General features: G+C 39.1%; 1 protein-coding gene and 1 pseudogene across 2 annotated transcripts; both read left to right on the top strand.

Moving 5' to 3' along the window:
• The first annotated feature begins 3,175 nt into the window (after window positions 1-3,175).
• LOC110674384 lies at window positions 3,176-3,786 on the top strand (annotated as a pseudogene).
• Window positions 3,787-5,006: 1,220 nt separating this feature from the next.
• LOC5564957 (probable alpha-aspartyl dipeptidase) lies at window positions 5,007-7,440 on the top strand. Of its 2 annotated transcripts, XM_021839267.1 has the most exons (4): window positions 5,007-5,258; window positions 5,521-5,650; window positions 6,498-7,120; window positions 7,173-7,440. In XM_021839267.1, the coding sequence occupies exons 2-3, from the start codon at window positions 5,532-5,534 to the stop codon at window positions 7,117-7,119; spliced, it is 741 nt and encodes a 246-aa protein (XP_021694959.1). In that variant the 5' UTR covers window positions 5,007-5,258; window positions 5,521-5,531; the 3' UTR covers window position 7,120; window positions 7,173-7,440. The 2 variants fall into 2 exon arrangements, with proteins under 2 accessions (XP_021694959.1, XP_021694960.1); XM_021839268.1 differs by lacking the exons at window positions 5,007-5,258; window positions 7,173-7,440 and adding an exon at window positions 5,276-5,432 and having other exon boundaries at window positions 6,498-7,171.
• The last annotated feature ends 15,366 nt before the right edge of the window (window positions 7,441-22,806 follow it).

The raw sequence follows: 22,806 nt of genomic DNA, 5'->3' as shown, positions 1-22,806 counted from the left end.
ATTTCACATGTGAAATAGTTAAAGAATAACAGCGAAACATTGCAATTGCTGTTGCTTCTATGTTATCCAATATGATTTTGTTGTTTATTTTGGCAGTTTATTGGTAGCGTCAGTTGCAATGTCATTCAAAACACAACATTTCATAAGATAAGATAGAGCGTGGTGGAAACTGCATGAAAATCTGCTCTAAACATGAAAAATCAAATGGTGTCGAGCTTACCCACTGTGTCGGTTTTACCCTGATTTCCCCTATGTGGATTTTTTTAAATATTGTATGCAACGCGAATTTTTTCAGTACTAACGTATTTATCCAATTCGGCAAGCCTCGTTGTGTACGACTCTTGCTGAAAAAATCATCATTTTTGAAAGACACCGACACGTTAATGCTTCCAGTGGACGATTTGCCCTTTGAAGGAAGCAACGGAAAGCACTAGACTAGACAACGGACTAGCATGCAACGCCCAGTGGCACAGACGCAAAACCTTCCTGACGAAAAGTTTTTCGGACTGAAGCGGGAATCGAACCCACACTCCTTGACTGGATGCGGCTAAATGCTTGGTACCACTAACCGCACGGCCACGAAGCCCACAACTTTACAACTTGTTTCATCAATAACTATTTTGTAGGATATAACCAAAATCGAAGTAAAGACCTCCATGTCCCTTGTATTTACCCAAAACTTCAAAGCAGGGGATGTCTCTTGAATATTTTTTCATAACTTTTCAGGTTCTTCTCGAAACTTTAAAAAAATCCCACAGCCGTTCCTGCAGAAACATCGCAGGGAATTCTTAATGATTTCATCGGGTTTTTCCAAGAAATTAATCATAGATTTTTTCATGTAGCTCTATTGACGAATCTTTCAAATGTTTTCCTACGAAATTATTACAGGTATTCCACAAATTTAATTTGTAAATTATATTTCGAAATATTTGAAATGGAATTTCTGAACAAAATGCTATATTGCATTTCAAAGGAATTATGAAATGCAATATAGCATTTTGTTCAGAAATTCCATTTCAAATATATCTTTGAATTTTGTTCTTGATTTATACTAGGATTCTCATTAACAATTTTCCAACTCAAGGATTTGTTTAGGAATAAATGCAATGATTTCCCAATGAAATGTTTTATACAACTTTTATTCAGGATCAGTCAACTAAGAATTCCTCTAAGGAAACCTAAGAAACAGATGCAGAGTAGTAAGGTACTCGAATTTTTTCTTTTGAATTCCTTTAAATGTTTTTTTAGAAAAAAAAAACTGTAAAGTATTCTGTTTCTATGAAATAAATCGGAAGAAACTATAATGAAAGTTTATCGGGCGATTACACCTAGAAATTTCTGAATGAACTCCGGAATTTCAAGAAATATGTAAAAGAAATTTTTGGCAAAAGAATCCAATGAGGAAATGTGTAAGCTTCAGTCTGTACATAGTATAAGAAGAAATCTTTGCTGAAATTTATGGAAAAACCTTCAATGGAAATATAGCCAGGTCCTACTCTGGATCTAGAAGGATTTGAAGTTCCTATGTGATTATATTGGAGAATTGTCGAAGAAATCTCTATTGTAATTTTTAAATGAAATCCCTAGGAATTCCTGACGAGTTATGGACTTCTTAAGGTGATTATAGAACGAAGCCACACCTCAAATTTTTAAGAGCACAAGACTTGAGAACCAAACAGTGCTCCGTGTTGAAAATTTATCCCATTAGTCACAACCAGCAAGCAAGCAATTGGATTGGTTTTCAACGCAAACTGTTGTCAGATTCTCAAGTCTTGTGCACTTGAAAATTCAAAGTTTGGCTTCGTTTTATAATCACCTTAATGGATGAAACGCTGTAAGAATTGAGGTTTCCTTAGGTTGATTTCAGGTCTCCTGTAGGTGAATTCCGGCGCGCATTTTCTTCGAAGAAAAGAACATTTTCTTACTGGTGGATTATGGAAGAAAATTTCTTCTCTTCGAAGAAAATATGCGCCGAAATTCACCTACTGATCCCATAACCTAGTCCAGAAATTGAAGAAAATCTTATTTTGAACTTCATTTTGCCCACTGCAATGACTGTAATCAATTGAGGAGAGCTTACTTACATAGTGTTATGTTCGCTGCAAAAGTTAAGAATAGAGCTCTGCACAGAAATCAGTCTCACATTTTCATTCCTCCAGAAAATTAGTAGAAAACAAGGCCAGTAAACGTCAAAACCTCATACAAAATCAAAACGGTGCAGAGCCCCATAAAATGTTAAAAATGTCATTTTGTGAGGAATTGATGAAACATTAGAGTGAATTTTGAAATTTCGCTTCCCATATGCTTAAACAGTTTTTACTATGGTTAATTGCATCCTCCCAAAATTTTAAATAATTCAGAACAAATTTGACCGTGCACACGCCATTTTAAGTTTATATTGAGATTACTATGGAAAACGCCAACCTCTATCTGTTCGTCATAATATTTTATGGGACAGTGAACAAACTCTTCTCATGTCAAATTCTTTCAACTACAATTTCGCCGAAGACCACATATTGATTGGACGTCAGGATAAATTGTTATTTATCATCACAAAGTGGGTTTACATGTAGCATGCTTCACTAACTGTTCGGCAGGCAACAGTGGTGCTCCTGGGGGAAGAATAGATCAAAGTAATCCAGACTACTATGTTTTACAGCAAAACAGTAGTGTTGCTCTGAAAATAATTGATCATCTCTCTATCTTGCCCTAAAAGCCATTGCATGAATCCACAATTTAGCAGGAAAAACGTGTTTTCTATTATTTTAGACGTTCGTTGTCTTCAGAGAAGTTAGTCGTAATTGAGTTTTGCACCTTCTAAAAAAATTTGTGATAATAAATCTTCGAGCTGTTTAGCAGTTTAGCTGTAATTTGTGGCTGCGCTCTTCTGCAAAGTTTTATAAAATGTTATGTTATACAAGTTTGTCGAAGACACTTTTGATCTAACTCTTCATTTGAGCTTAGTAAATTAATTCTGAAAATTTCAACTTAGGGTGAACCCAAAAAATCAGTTATTTTGGTCTAACTTTATTGTTTTCAGTTTTAAGTGAATGTGGTCTTCAGAAGAGTTGTAGAGGAAGTAATAGACCATTTCCGTGAAATTTTTTTATTGGCTTATATGCTTTCTGTCAATTAACTGAACAAACTTTCCTAAGGAACCGATATGTTTTGGAACCTCTAACTATTGAAAAACAATGAAAAACTGGCGGCACGTTACTTCACCCCTCGGTCCCCTAGAATTTAATTCACCCCGAAAAAAACGGAGACCCCTTTTTCCCTTATGATTTTGCCATCACGTTGTGGTGAGTTTTTGATCAGCTGGTATGACAGATGATTTTTGTTTATGTTTTCTTTCATCATATGGGCATTTCATTTCACAAGATCGTTATCATCCTTTTTTGCCATTTTGTTTTACTAGTGGCCACATACGTGCAAAAAAAAAACAAAACCATGGATAAGACTGTAGTTTTGGATCAACTTATCAATGTTCTCGGCCGCACCGGTTCCTAGGGTCAGTGGGCCAGGCGAAAGTGAAATTTTCAGCGAGCAGAACTGTCGGATTATCCGCAACGCCAAGAACCTGGCTCGTGAAGGTGAAATCCTGACGCTGCTGGAATCCGAACGCGAAACCAGCAGATTTCGATAAGTTCGCTGATGGGAGCGGTTTCCGTTCGGGGTTGAGACGGGAGAGTGGCTGATTTATAATGTCCGGTCTGATATAGTACCGGGTGTAACAGCAAATCCGCAAATTCTTCACCAAAGGATAAATAAAGGATGGATATGAAATCGAGTTTTTTTTTTCGGAAGTACCTTCCAGGGTACCTCCTCTCTCTGCTGCAGAATGTTGACCATCGTGACCACCTGATTAATTTTTGTCTTCTCCCGCAACCGTCGAACGTTACAAGGTTCTGCTGAGTTCAAATAGAATAGATGTCGTGCGTGATCTTTTTCTGCCGCCGAAGTTTGAATGGTCCGGAAGATTGCTCACTCAAGGCGGGAAGCTTCCGGATCATCAGCCAACAGTTTGATAAGGCATTTGTCGGCATGAGTATCAAAAATAATGATATCGGAAGTCGTTCATAATGAAAAATAGCGATTACTGTAACTATTGGGTAAATGATAGTTTTGTTTTTTATTTCGGGAATTTTGAATCTGTAGAGGGAAATGTTATTTTTTCCTGCTGGAAGACGATTCTCAGTGTTATAGTTTAGAGGAAAGGGTGGACAAATTGATTCTTAGTATTCTACATTTGCATTTTTTCCATATTATTCCTCTGCTTCCAGCAAAAATTGAGATCCGACCAATAAAACGCAAAGTTGAGGTTAGCAAAGAAAGTTATTTGAGGTTAGTTTTGGTCCGGGGCGCTCTGATCGAGATCTCAGTCATTCTGATCGCAGATCTGGTTTGACGTTTCCAAATGTAAATAAACATCCCAATGCAAGGGTGAGATCCAAAATCACCACGCTGTATACCCATAGGGTTGAACAAACTGTGCCGCATCTCGAGTTATTTTCAAAAATGTGGTGAGTATCCACGTTTTCAAAAATTTATAAGAAAATCAGGAGTCCATATAAACAAAATCTGAAAGCGTATATATTCATTATAAATGATTGTCCTTCGAAGAAAAATACTAAAACTGGGGGTTAGATCTGACGGAAATGGTCTATTGCTGAACATTGCAAGTTTGTGATTCCTGTGATTTTGAAGTTATAAGCAAATTTAAGTGAAAAACTATAAAAGCTTTAGATGGCCATTTTTTTTTTTAGCGGCATTATACATAAAATATTTTTTTATAGTCTTGTAAATTAAAATTCTCAAGTGTGAACATATTTCAATTATAGAGTGAGCACCTTACGAACTGTCAAAACTCACAGCATGCTGTTGAACTTTCGCACCATGCTGTTAGTCACGTCTTTCCCTCTCTCTATTTTTGTACACATCCTCTCTCGTTAACACAGAACCAAACAAAGGCGAGTAGCAAAAAGAAAATATTATTCTTTTCGCTTTCGACCAACCATTCAGCATATAGTATCGTTACGGTTCGTTATCAGTTGCTTTGCTGTTCCTCTATGACCAATCGTGTTTAATTGTATTTTTGAAATCTGGTGCATTTATATTGTTTGGCTCTGCTCTGCTATCAGTAGCCAACTACAAAAGACTGAAGATTGGTCAGTAGTATTAAGTAGGATAAAGCGGTTATCTCCCTGAAGAAAATATCATTATCGGAGTATTTCAGTTCAGTTCGATTCACTCAGTAGGTAAGTGTCAAGGTTTTTGAATTGAAGGAATTGAATAACCTAATTTAATGCATCATCATTCCGAGCTGAGGAATCTTCTTTCGCTCAATTGAACATTGTATTCATGACTCAATTGACTTCGTTTTGGGGTAGGGATTCTTAACTGGATTCCCTGAATCTCCAGTTTCGTTTGTAGTAAGATACCAACTTTAGAAAGCGATGGCATCGTTTTTCTGGAAGATTTTGTTCATCTTCTCAACTTTCGGGAATTCCATCGTTTCAGGTGGTGACCCTATGAACACGGTGCTCAAGATGACTGCCAAACGACAGCTGTTCCTGATGTCCTCTTCTGCCGTTCACGGCTACGAGTATCTCCAGCACGCCGAACAGGATCTTAGCAATTTCTTTAAAAAGTATGTATTATAACGACAATTACTTTAAAAAGCATGCATAAAGGCGTTTTGCACATGGAAGTTTCGCATAAAGCAGTTTCATACAAGAACAGAATATTTTGAAGAAGGCATATACAGTCAACTATCCATAACTCGATATTGAAGGGGCCATCGTGGTCATGAGGTGTCGAGTTATAGAAAACAAAACCAGTGCAACTACAATGCAAGGGACCATCGAGATAGCTATGAAACCCAACTTGTAGGGCCTTAGGGGTCTATTTTATAAGTCGAGTCGATCAAAAACGAATCGACTGGACACACTTTCGACCAAAAATTTCGCTCGACACGGCTCTGTAAATCGAGTTTTTCGACACTCTATGTAACTGGATTATTATGGCAGTCGACGGGTGACATCTGAAATATGCCTGCTTACTTCGATCAACAATGATTACAGACGAGTCACATGAATCTTCTTGATTTACAAAATAGACCCCTTATTTTATAAGTCGGGTCGATCAAAATGACTCCACTTGAGTCACGGTCGACCAAAAACCAAATTTTTCGAGAGTTGTCACTTTATGTGACTGGATTACTATGGGAGTCGGTGACTTCTGAAATATGCATGTTTACTTTGATCGACAATGACTACAGGCGAGTCACATAAATCTGCTCGATTTACAAAATAGACCCCTTACTATGGTTCTCTAATTGTATATCGGGATACGTAATATGAAGTAAGAGAATTTACTGTATTAATGTATGTTTATATGTATTCCAGTCAGTTCTTAGAATAATGCGAATCGTCCCGCCTCCCACAAATTCTTCTTATTATGAGCGATAAGAAACCCATCTCTTACATCCTTGCCAGGAACAACGTCAGCAAAGTGCTGTTCGTCCCGTACGCCTTGGCCGACTACGACCGTTACACCGAAAAGGTTGGAACTGTTCTGAAAAGATGGGGATTCGACTGCGAAGGTGTCCACAGTAAACCGGATCCAGTGGCAGCCGTCCGAGAGGCCCAAGCCATCTACATTGGAGGTGGTAACACGTTTCTTCTCCTGAAAACTTTGTACGATCAAAATCTGGTAGCACCCATCCGGGATCGAGTGCTGAACCATTCGGTTCCCTACGTGGGCAGCTCGGCAGGAACGAACGTGGCCACGAAGAGTATCCAAACAACCAACGATATGCCGATTGTGTTTCCGCCGTCGTTCGATGCCCTGGCTCTGGTCCCATTCAACATCAATCCGCATTACTTGGACCCGGAAGTTGGTGGAACTCATAAGGGTGAGACCCGGGAGGAGCGAATTCTGCAGTTCCACGAGCAGAACGAGGCACCTGTGCTGGGCCTGAGGGAAGGAAGCACTTTGGTGGTGGATGGCGAAAAGGCGACGCTGACCGGGACGCGTAGTGTGAGACTGTTCAGGAAGGGCAAGGACCCGGAAGAGTTTGAGGCCGGGTCGGATTTGAGCTTCCTGATGAAGCTGTGAGGTAAGATTTTTGATTGATTTGGATATTTATTAAACGACTGGAATTGTTTCAGACGACGCTTTGATTCGTGGGATCCGAAAGCCTTCGCTGCAGTTGTTTGACTACTCATGTAATGTACCAGTTTGTTTTGGTAATTATATCACTGTGCGTTATTTTTTCAAAATCTTACCCGTTTAGAAGGATACAGTCAACTTTCCCTAACTCGATATTTCGTATCGCGATATCGAGTTAGAGAACTATAGTAAAAGTTGGTTTTGTAATCAGTGGTGTGTTGAAGTGTCCAAGATTCGTATTCATTAAAATAAAATGTATCAAGAAAACATTAAAGTTAAATTAAACACCGGGAAGAACGCAGCCGCACCATAACAATTCTTCTACTCACTACCAAATGCCGCAGATGGATAAGGATAGACGGCCATTGCGGGTGGTGTAAAGGAAGCCATGATAGGGCGAACATGGATGGGCGGAACAATGTTTCAACGGTCGCGATCGTCGATAACTAACCGTCATCCAAAAGATCACTAAGTCTGCAGCATTCTAGCAAGAACGACGATAAAAGTGAAAGCTTAGAAATTAGTAAAAATCATGGTAAAAAAAGTGGAAGAGCTCGTGGATACATGACCAAAAGTGAAATTCGAAAAACATATAGTGGCCTATTTTCCCGGAAAACTCTAGATGAATTTTCACGATTTCCCTATATACTAGAGTGGTTCAAAAAATAGTTTTTGCTCCACACCGCTCATTCGATTCTAGATCAAATTCTGGGTGTCCTCCCAAAATTTGAGCTCATTCGGATGAAAACTGAGACTGCACAAGCCTTTCAAAGTTTATATGGGAATAACTATGGGAAAAGCAAGCAATTCATTTAATCGGTCATAGTGTTTGCCCATGTGCACTTGGGAATCAGAGCTACGTTGATACTGTGAGATACATTCGTCAGCTACAACTTTGCCGAAGACCGTTTTCAAATCGGACGCCTCAGTAATTAGTTATTGATTTATATACAGTCACAAATTCTTCAGCAGTGCTCATTTAACTTCTTAACAGGCAACATTGCTGCACCTGGCGCGAAAGATAGCACGCACAAATCATGGCTACTATGTTTTACTGCATATATCCAGTGATGCCTGCAGAGCAGTCCAATAATTATGACCAAAGTTTTACAACTCATTCCAAAATCAATAACCAATAACAGGGGCGTCCAATTTAAAAACGGTCTTCGGCAAAGTAGTAGCTGATGAATGTATCTCATAGTATCAACGTAGTTCTAATCTCCAAGAGCACATGGACAAACACTATGACCGATTGAATGAATTGCTTGGTTTTTCCATATTTTTGAACCACTCTACTATATACCTCAAACTTTAAAAATTCATATCTCCTGAATTGTAGAACAAAAGTTCCAAATCCGTCGCCTGGTTGTTCCAACTGAGCGGGAGTAGGCTCAGATACCATTACCTGACTTGCGCCGATCCGGCTCTGAACATAATACCCCATAAAGGACTATGTCAACCCTAGCATGGTCTCCCTGCTTGCCTAGATAACCATGGGATCATAAAGGCGACTATTCCAGCAGCTCTTAGGGGGACCCATAAGAGATGCTCAACTAAAACAAACAACTAGCGAAATGTGAAGGAGAGGCTTCTGGACCTAATAGTAACCGGTTAAGGTTCCCGCCAAGGAAGGAGGCGAACAACATCCAGAGCAACATGTGAGGTGACCGATGGCCCAGGACTAATCGAGGCCATGGATCGCAATAGGGATCGGGAGGTACTCCCCTAAATGCAGGTATCTGCTGAGCAACTTGATGTCATCATCGAGTTTGTTAAGACCAAAAGGAATATCAGCAAAGAGTCTTCTAGCTGCAAAGCAGGACTACGAGAAAGCTAAGGAACAACTTGGCAAGGTAGGAGGCAAAAATGGCATTAAGTCGTGTCAGACCGAAGTGTTTTCCTTCACAGGCAACACGAATATATCTGAATGATATTATTCGATACGCGATGCGGAAGAGGGGACCTTCCGAGGATGAAAACGTGGCGAAAAGACGTATGGTTGCTAAGGGAAAAGTGACCTATGCGGCCGTCTTCCAGAGCCAAGCACCGCGATCAAGAGGACATGGCAACAAAGGAGAGGTCAACACCAAGCCTAAGGCCAAGAAAGCCAAGAAAAGGGAGCTACGGGATAACCCGAACCAGGCAGTGCATCCACAGGAACCACGGGCGCAAGGCAACAGCAACCCGTGGATACGAGTTGGAAATAAGTGTAAGTGTTCGTAGTTCAGAGTGTAGTTTTTGAGATTTTGTTTAAGTTTAAAACGAGAATTTGTGGAAATAGTGGCAGGTAGTGTTTGTAATTGTCGTGCAGTTTTCTCCGTCAACAAACCTCATGTTATTCCGTAGTATAGTAGCCCACTATAGAATGTCACCATCATCCATCCAACATACGAAGCTTCCATCACCCACCACCAGAGGGACAGGCAGAGTCTATTGGTAACCGAAAACGGATAATGAAACAGATTATCAAAATGGACAGTCTAACGGGCACGATGATTTCACGGCGTCGACACGAATGGTCTGGGTCACTGACCAGGACTTAAAGGACAGTGACCTAGGTTTACTAAAATCACTTGTCTTGTGACCCTCATCCAAATACGGTCGTAAACTGGAAGCGTAAGCTAGTGATAAAGTGTTAGTTAATTAGAACACGAAAAGACACAGAGGAGTTGAGTGAAGTGGAATAGGACAGCAGGACCCCGCTGTTTTGGACAGAACTTCGGTTCTGGCGGTTCATCAACCAAACCACCTCCCCCCCCCCTTTACGTTGGGCAGTTCCGGCGAAGACGCCGTTGACCGAGTCCGTCACCATACTCGGAGGCCCGGGGAATGGACGAGGTCCAGAAATGCCGTCATCGTCATCCCAAAATGGAAGGAGTAGGAGAGAAGCCGACAATCATCGTAGACACAGCAATGGAGAAGGTCGTGGTGATGGATGGTGGAAGAAGAGGGGCCCCGAAGAAGTTAGAAGAAAAGGACAGGTTAGAGTAGATTAAGAAAGTGGGAAAGCTGTGAAAGTAAAGGCCGGAAAAGTCCGGAAAAAATGTAGTTTGTGTCGAAACCAATGTGACGTGAGTTTTTATGTGTGACAGTGCGAACATTCCCTGCCTCGCGAAAAATTGTAATAAGTAAGCATGCCGACCCTGAGGTCATGTTTCAGGGAGTCTCAGGAAGGCTCCCCTCTGAGCTAACCAGCAGTTACATAAGTAAAAAACAAAATTTAGGCGAAGCCCTCGTTATTGAAACGGAGGAAGCGAAATACATCGAGGTTCTGAAGGCGATGCTAAGCACGGAGAAGTTATCGCCATTGGGCGCAGATATGCGGAGCATAAGGCGGACTAGGATTGGTGAAATGATCCTAGTCTTAAAGAAGGTCGCCTAGGAAAAGGGTGCAGTCTAAAGCAACTGGCACAAGAAGTTCTTGGCGACAAGGTTGATGTAAGATCCCTGACTGCAGAAGGGACTTTCCAGTGTAAAAATCTGGATGAGGTCCTGAAGTTTGCTTCAAGTGTTTCGGGAAGGGTCATAAGTCGTGGAATCACAATGGTCCCGACAGAAGTAAGATGTGCAGAAAATGTGGCACCGATGACCATAGAGCAAGCGATTGTAAGCAGGTCGCTAAGTGCCTAATATGTGTAGACAGAGCAGACAACGGACACTTAACGGGCGGACCCAAATGTCCGGACACAAGCGGAGTATCAAAGCAGCCAACACGGAAGTAACACAGTTAAATTTAAACCACTGTGATGCAGCCCAGCAGCTGCTTTGGCAATAAGTCTCGGAAACGAAGACCGATACCGCATACCAGCCAACAACGGAAACTGAGTGGCGGATAGGTCTCAACAGCTAGCAGCTATAGGGACAACAGGACGACAGGACCCAATCCAAGAAGTAGTCTCTATCTCAAATGACGGTTTTGCGATAGCAAAAATCAACGGAGTGTTGTATTGCAGCTGTTACGCTCCCACAAGGTGGTCGATTGAGGATTTTTTCCACATGTCCGACAGAACGATAGCCGAACTCGCTAATCGGCTGTATTTATAGCTGGTGACTTTCATGCATGGGCAGTGGAGTGGGGTACACGCTGCACCAACCAAAGAGGCCCTTGGAATCTCTGGCCGCATTCAATTTAGAGCTTGCAAATGTGGGTACAGTGAATACCTTCCACAGAAATGGTGCAGAATCGATTATCGACGTCATTGGCATAGCAATGATTTTTTTTTCTGGAGGGGGCCTAGGGGGGCCTAGCAAATATTTGTTTTACAGATGTAATGACGGTCACAATAATCACGATTTTCACAATTTTCGTAGTTTTAACAGATTTGTGTCGATTTTATTTATTTCGTATTGTTATATTTGTATTACTAATATTTGTAAATTTCAATTTTTGCAACGAAAAAGCTTCATTCTTTTTGCTGGATTACAACAATATAACAAAAACTCTTCAAGAATTCTAGCAATAAAAAACTATAAATATGTCCTTTGTGATTCTTCCACGAACTTTTCAGGTATTCAACCAATTGCTTTGAAGAGATTCCTCTGATAATTCCTAAGGAAATTTCTCCATGAATTATGTCTTCTACGTATTTATTACATCTTCTTCTTCTTTCTGGCATTACGTCCCCACTGGGACAGAGCCTGCATCTCAGCTTAGTGTTCTTATGAGCACTTCCACAGTTATTAACTGAGAGCTTACTGTGCCAATGACCATTTTTGCATGCTTATATCGTGTGGCAGGTACGAAGATACTCTATGCCCTGGGAAGTCGAGAAAATTTCCAACCCGAAAAGATCCTCGACCGGTGGGATTCGAACCCATGACCCTCAGCTTGGTCTTGCTGAATAGCTGCGCGTTTACCGCTACGGCTATCTGGGCCCCATATAAATTGCAATTGTTAGTATGAAGTATAATTTGTTTAGAATTTGCAGGAATAACTGAGGATTTCTCCAAAATATAGTACATCAAATTCTAGGTGTTTCACCATAAATGTCTTTAAGATCACTAAGCAAGGATTCATTTTACGAATTCTTCAGAGAGTTTACCAACAGTTTTTCCAACTTTAATTCGAAAGTTCTCCCTAAAGTTTCTTTACAGGAAATCGCAGCAACAATTATCCAGACTTCCTGCAAAAAAAATGATTGACTCTTCCTAGTGTTACTGTAAGGAACTTCTCAAAAAATCTCAAACACATACAAAAGAAGGTTTAAAAGAACTTTCTTGGTATTTTTTTTAATAATTGCAGCTGAACCCGAGTAACACACACGTTATAATTGAGGCAGAATAACTCTTATATGACCAAATCTACTTATATAAGAGTTATTCTGCCTCATTTATAATACATGTGCTACTAGGGAAATGTAATTTGGAAAATTTACTACATTCTTGTCGTAAAATTCAAAAATTTAAAATCGTTGAATATCTGAAACTTGTTGACAATCTACCTCACAGAAAAGCTTTACTACAAAAATTATTGTTCTGGTTTTCTTCGTCTATTTTAATAGAAAATGATTTTTGTTGGATGGATGGAATTTTTACTGAAAGTATTTGTAACTAAAATCTTAGATAATATTTTGCATGAACTCAGAAGTTTCATGATACTATGGTAAACATACTGATTCCTACCTTTAGAAAATCCAAACAAACTTTTTTGAAGGGTCTATCATCGATTAACGATTTTACGCAAAAATATTGCAGGTATTTTTTAAGAACATTACCGAAGATGTATTGTGGTAAAATTCTTAATGTAAGATTTTAATGGATTAAAATCTAAGGGGAAAATTTTGCATTACTTTGAAAATTTGATGAGGATCTCCCGATGGACTTTTAGAAATTAGGAACCATACATATAAACTTCTGCAATCTTTCAAAACTAATAGTTCACCTTTTTTTAGATTCTCAAAATGTTGATTTTTGGCGTATGGAAAAGATTTTTGTACAAAGTTCATGAAAACGTTATGCGAAGGAAGGGTAAACCACAAAATGTTGATGCAGGTAGAACCAAAGATGGACAATGGCACAATGAAAGATAATTTATAATCTTAAAACCTTTCTAATAAATTTGCTAATAAAACAATTTTTTCAATAAGGTCCATCAAAATCTTCTTTAGAGGATAATTATCCTTGAAATCTATCCTTTCTTGACTTCTGGTTCTCTAGAATCCGCTCTCGCATCGCACAAAAATTCAAGCAAAGAATATGGATTCTGTCAATAATTGGTAAAATTATTTCTAAATAAGTATTTTAATATCTTAATAATATAATATCTTAATATTTTAATAAATCTTTTCCCTTCCTAGTTATTTCGCTACATGATTCTCTACGGATTCCTTTACCACTATGCTAATTTCGGAAGCAAAAGTTTTCTGGGGTTTTTTTTTTAACAAATTTCCTCTAAAGATTCGTAGGCAAGAGACAACAACAATTTTCTTTCCAATCATGGATAATCCTTGGGATTTGAAGCAAAATTTCTTTAAAAAAACTATTGAAGAATATTTGACACAATTTGTGCAGTGTTTTGGAAATATATCTTCATGACTTTTGATGAAATTTACGAAAGAATTTGTTATACATTTTTTGGAAAATTATGTAAAGATATTAACAGAAGAATTTCTAATAGAACTTTCAGCAAATTATCTCAGTATTAGTTTAAACAGAATCAATGTTTTTTTGGAGGAATTGCGAGGGAAAACTGAACTTTTGAAAAATAATTAACATTTTTCAGGTAAAACCCGGGGAAATTTTCCGAATTGCTAATAAAAAGTAGACATAGAAGGAATGGATGTCAACCAGGAGGAAATCGTATTGAAAGTATGAACAAGTCTCGCAATAGAATTTAACTAATTTCCAAGAGATTTGCAAAAAATCTGAGGCCACTCTCCAATATTCCTTGAGAAATTTTAATATACTAAAATTCTATAATAGATAGGTCTTGTGATGGGAACCGTCATCGTTGGCGCAATAAACCAAATATTGAAAGCAGCTCTAGTGCTAGCAGCTTCAATGCTGAAATTTATTATTATTATTTCACTATTTTATAACATTATATATACATACATTTTGGTGTTTATTTCTAACTTCCCAACATGCAGCCTCCCAACACTTCGTCTTTATACTTTTCACTTCTAATTTCAGTCTCTCGTGTTGCCAGTTTCACATATAATTCCACCACAACATCTTGGATAGGTTGTCTTGGAAAAATATAGATTAAGCAATAAACCTATTCATGCAAAAATACATAATAATTTGAATCATAATCAAAGAGAAAATTTATTGCTGAAATAAAACACTATGGTCGGTTTTGTTACTTTTTTCACACCATGTTAAGTTTCTGCCATTCATCTGAAGAAAACTTGGCCATGCCGGGAATTTTTGAAAGTTAAGCCTATTTTTTTGACAAAATCATCCCCCTCCCTTTATATTGTCTGAGTCCTTTAGTAATTTCGTCTAGTATTTGAATTATTTGTTTTCGGACATTATACGAGTTAAAGTTAATTTTACGGATTTCATTAGTAAATTCTCCTAAGCGAAATCATCATCACCGGACGCCTCGAGAAGGGTTTCCTCCAAAAACCTGACAATGCAGTGAATATGCTGCTTTATGCTGAAACAGCATTTTTCAGGAAAAAACTAATTTTGAGAATCAAATTTCCAGGATGTCGACGCTTTTTGTACCACGGTATTTTTTGAAACAAAGATGTCGAAAAATTGCACTTACCGCATACAACAAGAAGCTAGTTTTAACAGTAGCCATTCGATCGACAGCCGGACGTTTAAGCTTTCGGTTGTCGCGCGATTCACCGGAGTCAGAACTGCCACGCTGATGTTGTGTAATACAAGCGAGGTTTTCTCACTATAGTTGTACACCATAAAATAACGTAAAAATTCAGAAGATTTTGCTTAATGCTAAATTGTTTTATTTTTTTAAATTTTTAATTTTATTATCATCAAAAATTCTGGGGGGCCTTAATGATTCTGTAGGGGGCCAGGCCCTCCTGGTCCCCCCCCCCCCCTGTTTCTACGCCAATGATCGACGTGACGTTTTGTAGTCCTAACCTTTTAGGTACTGTTGCGTAAAATAGCGCATCTCAAATTTCAACAAGAATTGCAATATTGAGTCTTACAGCTAGCAATGTTAAGAAATCTGTCCAGTATAAATAACTATCGGAAGTCAAACTGCATTGCTAAGATGGAGGTGCGTGCAACTAGGAATCAATTGTTTTCCTACCAATAGTCACCGAATTTGTAAGTAGTTTTAAGTATGTTTTATTAATTTTTTGAATAAATATTATTTGATAGCATTGTAGCTGATCACAGACAAACACGCTTGTCTTTTGTTTTGCTGAAAGAGTCAATGTCTTCAAGCACCTTCCGCAATCGCAACAGGTACCATGAACTGGCGCATTGATAACGGTTATACTCATAGCGATCATCAATCGACTCGCTATAGTATAATACCAGGCGGGCGGAGAGAAACTTTCCACATATAAGCATCGCATAACGCAAAAGGTGATTCCGTTATACGTACATTCTGGTTGTCTGGGTTGGATTCAGAAACGGTAAATCTACTCTGGACGCTATCCCGTTGGTCGTTCAGGTGGTTACTGCGCGGTTGACACTCTGGATGTGAAGAATGCGTTCAACAGTGCAAGCTGGGAACAGACAGTCCTCGGGGAGTTGTGAGAGCACCCTTTTTTGATAACTCGGTTTTTTTTTGTGCTGCATCTTCCTCGCTCATTTTTCGTTGCCTCGCTAAGCAGCTTTTTTGGCTCCCTCGCAAAGAGGCACTGGCAGCACGCTGCTCTAGAGTATGTCACCGAACTCTGATGATGTTGAGGAGAATTATCAAGCTTGGGTACCGGTGCAGTTGTGTGAGCTTTTAGATAGCTTTTTGATAGTAGGATTCTACTGTATGACACAGAGGAGGGGCAGAAAAGTGTTTGTATTACCGCGGGAGTACCTTAAGGTTCAATCCTGGGCCCGATGTTATGGAATGCGATGTACGATGACATACCGACGCGTGTTAAAGTTGATGGCTTCGCCGATGATATCACCCTAGTGGTCTATGGCGAATCAATGGAGGAAGTAGAGTTGACATCAGCACACTCTATTTCCATAGTTGAGGAATGGATGAAGTCTAGGAAACTAGGACTGGCCCGTAACAAGGCTGAGGTGGTAGTGGTCAACAGCCGCAAGTCCGAGCAACGGGCGCTTATCTCGGTAGGTGATTGCACCATTGCATCTTGGGGTAATGATCGATGACAAGCTCAGCTTGCCACGTTAAACATGATGATATCTATGCATTGCCAGAAAACGCAAGCTCCTGGCAAGTGTGGCGCTATCCATACTAAGGTATGGAGGACCAATCTGGTCAAAAGTGCCTAGAACGGGCAGAAACCTAAAGCGGTTGGATAGCACGTATATCCCATAGGATTATGTGCTTAAGAGTAGCAAGTGCATACCGAACGGTTTCTAAAGAGGCCGTTTGCGCCATAGACACCCATCGGGCTCATCATCAAGGAAGATGTTCAATGCTTCAACCAAAGAGGTACCAGAGGAGTCCGCAACGCGTGTAAAGACGCAGCGCTCAGAAGTGGGCAGCAGGATTGGAATAAATCCACTGAAGATAGATGGACCTATCGGCTAATACCAAATGTGTACGATTGGTATAAAAAAAACCATGGGGAAGTGAACTTCTAGCTGACGCGGTTTCTGTCAGGACATTGTTGCTATAGGCAGTACCTGCATAGGTTCGGGCACTCAAAATCTCCTGCGTGCCCCAATTGTGCTGGTGTGGAGCAAACAGCGGAGCATGTCTAAGGGTAATGTCGGTGCACTGTACACCACTTGAGCAATTCAACAAAAATTGTTCAAGTACAGTGCATAGGCTGGGTCGTCGTTGGTGCGGCATCCCCATACTCTTTGAGTTACCTTCTCAGGCGTCTGTTTGCAGATGTCCCCCTGTAAAAACACGTTTTCTGACAAACATTTCGGTGTCAATCCATTTCTTATCTTGAAAACAAGAATGAGTGTTCGAAGGGTTATTCTTTGTGATACTGACATCCATTGTAAAGTAGAACCTCATTAGTCGACTTGAAGTCATCCTGTAACATCCTAATATTTATGTCATTGTCATTATCTTCTTACGGTGTTCTGGTCGTTCGATTCGAAACATTCGAAATCAGCCCGAGGTTGCCTCTTACGTTTCCCGAGTTGTTCCAATTCTGCTGCCACTTAGCCATCATAGCCATCGTAGATGGGGATCATCCTGACGCTAACGTATACGATATGGTCTGACGATATAGTGCGGTACCACCCGTACAGCCGTAAGCCAGAATGTACAACAGGTAGCATTATAAAGAAGGCATTATGCCAAACGTCCATTATGCGAAACGTCCCTCCCTCCACTCGCAGATGAACCGTTCCTGGGCCCATAACCTGATGGAAACCATGAAGATAAGTCCAACTCACGGGTAGCTTATTCTAAATAACCACAGAGAAAACAAGCTGGTCAATTCTCTGCAGATTGCTAATGAGTGATAACCAGTCTTCTCAAACGAACACCGAACACGTTGGTTCAGGCGGTTTCGTACTCTCCTTGCACTCTGTTCTTGTGTGCAAACCGAAACGCTCGAACCTGAACCTAAACCCAAACATGTGTAAAGTGCAAACGCCGGTTCGAAAACCGGTCCACATGTACCTCGTTTGCAACCGCGGTTTAAATTTTGGTGCAAATCTTCGATTGCATCCGAGGCTCAGAACGATGACACAAACGAACAGACAGAAAACAGTTGATATCCACGTTTAGCAATTTCTACTTATCGTTTCTTGTAGTATGATATAGTAAAATCCTTGTTTTTTTTATAAAGTAACCGCTAAATGTTATTTAAAGTATTGATCTTAGTTGATCTGCTTAAATAGAACATTTATTCAAGCCTTAAGGCTCTTGCGATTTGAACCAAGAAGTTCCATATATGATGGTAGAAATTTATCCGCGTGGATTTGAACCGTTCCCCGTTTGTCTGCTTTGTGCCATTATTTGGACCTAAGTTTGATCCGAAGTACACATGTACCGGGTTCGATTTGAAACGCGCGTTCGCGGTTCAACACAAGTTGCAAGGTTCAAACCAAAGTTGCACATCGGTTCAGTTCATGGGAAGACTGCTGATATCTCAACTAGCAGCTGCTGCTCCCTTTATTTCATCCAGGTATCTACAATTTATTCGTTACCACTATGCACGGCATAGCATACCTATAAACACTACCACCGACAATCCCAACACTCTGCACTTGCCATTTGTCGAGAAGGCAGCCTTTCGCTAAACATTACTGCCAATCCAGCTCTATGAACGCGTTTTCGCAGGCTGCACGTTGGGAACGTTGAGTCGTTAACTCTTCTGTTAACTCACCTGCATCCGTGTTTAGAACAGTGCTTTCTGCTAGGAATTTCTCGATATAAACGACAAAGTTCTTTGTCTTCAATTTTCGTTACCATTCCCTCCTCCCCGATGCTGTACAGCTTCCCTGGACAATGCTGTATTAGATCGCCTGATAGACGCTATAGGTATATTCTTCGTAGACTCTCCAGTTAATGTTGTTCATTAGCGACGGACTGCTGAACATTGAGACGATGATAGATTTCCGACAGTCTTTGCGGAATATGCTGGCGAGGTTGTCGTTGCACAGCCTTACGTTGACCTTCGCCAGAGATTCCAGCATGTTGTACTCTCTATAACGTTGTTAAGTCAGCTATACAATTCCACGGCCCATTGAAAGCTTCCCCTCAGATGATTACCGGTGTTCAAATGATCAGCTTATCGGTAAGCACATCCATGATCTAGTTCTAGAGCAGCTGAATTGGATGATGCTCCACTCACGGTGCTCCAATAACCGTTATTATAAAATAAAATATACCATCCAAACAGCAGTCAGCAGTCGATTCCTGACGTTGTTCTGCATCTCTGGGCCGAATTTGAAAAAAATCCTTAGTCAGCATTTTTAGTTACGCCCTTTTGAAGTTTATATGATAGAAATCACATGATGAATGCCACTTTTACTCGTTTAAACTAATAGATTATAATAAAATTTAGTATATTTAATTTTTTTATCTGATTTTAGATATGGAAAAATACTTTTTTCAACCAAAATATTTAGACCGACATTTGAAAAGGGCCTATGCTTTGTTTAGTTATTATTAATCAGCCAATACACGAAAAATGATATCTTCCAATCTAAAGCTTGATAGTGATTTGAGAAAATTGTCGAAAGCTTTCAAATATGTATGAATAATTTATGGACAGGATATTTAGATACGCCCTTTTGAAGTATATGGAAAGAATATTGCATGGTGAATACTGATCCATCTACAATCAACAGTTAGGTACATACCTTAGCATTATACCCTTGTGGTTGTTCTTATTTCATTCAATTTAGCAAGTTGCATAAAATTTACACTTACACATATTGTCTAGACTGATATGAGAATAGGGCCAAAGTATAATTGAATTATATACAAATCAGTATAGCTGAACAATAACTGTATCAAAGTTGATCGAAACTCTCGAACTTCAAATATCTGTATCTATATCATATATCTGTATTATATTCAATTCTATTTAATTCTTTTATATTCTAATTTGTTCTGTTCTATTCAATTCTCCTCTACCTAAATTTATTCTATTCTGATCCACCCTACTTGTTCTTACACATATTTTTACGAATGGCCACTGTTGCAATCAAAAATTGCGCACAAATCATTAGAGCGGTACACTTTCGATGTTCATTCGACTTCATAGGTCTGTGAAACAGCGCTATGCACAGACTCCGACGCCTGCTCATTATGTCAGCCTAGCTCTCGACCAGTCCAAAATTGTAGAAGTCTTTTACATGATACTTGGTGATATAATATTTCGACAGGTTCAGCTCTTTCCAGCCCTCGACAAACTTTTTCAAATTACCTTCAAAACTGGGATCCAGCTCGAAAGAAAAGCATTTAATACAAAATGCTTTAATATCATAAAATACATAAGAAATTAACATATATAAGTTGAAACCCTCAGAGATGAACCAATTGTGGTGTCCCTGATCCGAATTTTCCGACATGTTTAATTTTACCAATTTTTCCCGATGACGAAAAAAAAAACCGAACCGTTCGCCAAAAAATTAGTCACCAGAATGAGGTCGTTATAACATTACTGAACCAACCAAATTCACACAGCCCTTTCTCTTTCTTTCCTTCCTTCGATAATCTATATTCCTCTCTTTCTCCTCACTGCATCAGCTTGCCGGAAATCACACTCTCTTTTTCCGTATTCTTATTTTCAGTTAAATTCCGATCAATTCTTGTTAGGCCCTTTCCAGAACTCAATCAGTTAGACGAGACTCAGGTCAGGTGCCACTAACAAGTTTCATGCATATTATTTTCTGCGGGGCAAGAAATGTCATTTCACCTTATTTACTTTTCTCCACATCAAAGTAATCGTGTATTCGAGTTTGTTTTGATCTGAAGATTGAAAAACAAACTAGTTGCTAGGTAGTTGAACGGGAGTTTTCACGGTGATTCTATCACTATAAATAAACTCAACGGTAAGTGATACTTTTTGTTATTGGTTTATTTAGTGTTTTTAGCAGTTCATTAATATTCGCTCCATATTCTACACCAGCCTCTGGCTGAAAATCTCTCTAATAAAGATAAAAAAAAGTTGAAACCCTTATTTAGTGGGCTTCGTGGCCGTGCGGTTAGTGTCGTCATGCATTTAATCGCATTGTGTCATGCGGTGCGGGATCGATTCCCGCTTCAGCCATTGAAACTTTTCGTCAGGAATGTTTTATGGCTGTGCCTGGGAGGGAGAAACCAATACAAAATTTCTGTATGTCATAGTGAGCCGGGAGCATATCTTAAGCACGGATTGGGAGGCAGAGTCTGTGTATAGTGAGTTTTCACAGACCTGGGACCGCTATAAAGCCATACAAACATCGAAAGTGTACCGTTCAAATCTTTTTAGCGTAGTTGTTCATTAATGCAGAGTCCATTTGTAAAAATATGTCTTAGTACAAGTAGGGTGGATCAGAATACAATAAATTTAAGTAGAGTAGAATTGAATAGAATAGAACAGACTAGAATAGAAAAGAAATCAATAGAACTGAATAGAATACAGGTTATATGATAAAGATACAGATATGAGATGTTCGAGAGTTTCGATCAACTTTGATGCAGCCATTGCCATTGTTTCATTGTTGTTGTCTTGTCCCCATGCAATATTCTTTCCATGCACTTCAAAAGGGCGTATCTAAATATCATGTCCAAGAATTATTCATGCATATTTGAATGCTTTGGAAAATTTCCTTAAATCACTATCAAGCGTTTTATTGGTAGATATCTTTTTTTGTGTATTGGCTGATTAACAATAACTAAACAAAACATAGGCCCTTTTCATGTCGGTCTACACGGAGAAAGTCGAAAATACTAATTAGTATGTAATTTATTATTTTACCAACATTTTCTCCTTTTAATCATTGAGAATCCTAAAAATTAATCACCGAAATATTATGTTTTAAACTTTCCCATGATTAACAATGAAATATATTTTAACGTGCATATGTAGCGTATCACGCTACTCTTGGGACTTAACCAAAATAATTTCTTTTTCTTTCTCTGTCCCATTGCAATCACGTCGCGTCCAAGTTCTCCGGTGGTTTTCCGAAAAAAGTTTGATTTTAAATATTCTACTCAAATCCGAAGTTCGTTTCGCCGGAAAATCATTAAAAGTAAAGCAAGAATATGTAAAGAGTTCCCGTAATAGTTTGTTCCACAGCAAACCATCCTGGTGGTGGCGGATGGGAATGAAAAACCAATCAATACCAATGAATATGAAGGTAAGTTCGGTTTTCCCATGGCATCTCGATATTCAGAAATTTTATCTAATTTTTTCAGTTTAATTCAGGGAAGAGATCCATTGCGATCATCGGGAGCTGGCCGGAAAGAATTGTCGAAGCAGCATGCCGCGGCAAGAAGTGGAAGTGATTGGCATTGGAATCAATACTGAGAATCAAACATATGATAAACCTTTGTAAGATTTGAGTGAAAATAAATACGTTTCATACGAATATTGATCGTTATTTCATTTTTGTTTTGTTTTTGTTCACAACATGAAAAAATGGCTAATTTTATTCAGTGTTCAGGATTTTAAACATTTATGCATAAATTAAATAATTTCCAAAAAATCATTTCCGGATATAAAATCTGTTTATACTAACCATGCTTAAAACGTTAAGATGCATCACAATGAGTGAAAAGACCAAATATGGTTTTAGAATGGTATTTAAGCCATCCAGTATAATATTTTCTAAGCGTGTAGATATTTTTTTTAAAAAGTATTTTTCCATATCTCCATCTCCATATCAGATAAAAAAATATGTACAAAATTGTATTACATATAATCTGTTTGTTTAAACGAGTAAATGTGATTTCTATCATATAAACTTCAAAAGGGCGTAACTCAAAATTTTGATTTTTTCAAATTCGGCCCAGAGGTGCAGAACAACGTCAGGAATTAACTGCTAACTGTCGTTTGGATGGTATATTTTGCTTGATAATAACGGTAATTCGAGCACCGTGCCACTGTGTACGTGCAGGTA

This window comes from Aedes aegypti, chromosome 1, assembly GCF_002204515.2.
Source record: "Aedes aegypti strain LVP_AGWG chromosome 1, AaegL5.0 Primary Assembly, whole genome shotgun sequence".
In the NCBI taxonomy this organism is placed as follows: domain Eukaryota; kingdom Metazoa; phylum Arthropoda; class Insecta; order Diptera; family Culicidae; genus Aedes; species Aedes aegypti.
The sequence above is the reverse complement of the archived record's forward strand: the minus strand, read 5'-3'. Positions and strand labels throughout refer to the sequence as shown.

Coding starts and splice junctions, on each gene's coding strand:
- LOC5564957 (XM_021839267.1), top strand. CDS start 5,532: ATGAACACGGTGCTCAAGATGACTGCCAAACGACAGCTGTTCCTGATG. Junction 5,651..6,497: donor CTTAGCAATTTCTTTAAAAA/GTATGTATTATA, acceptor CATCCTTGCCAG/GAACAACGTCAGCAAAGTGC.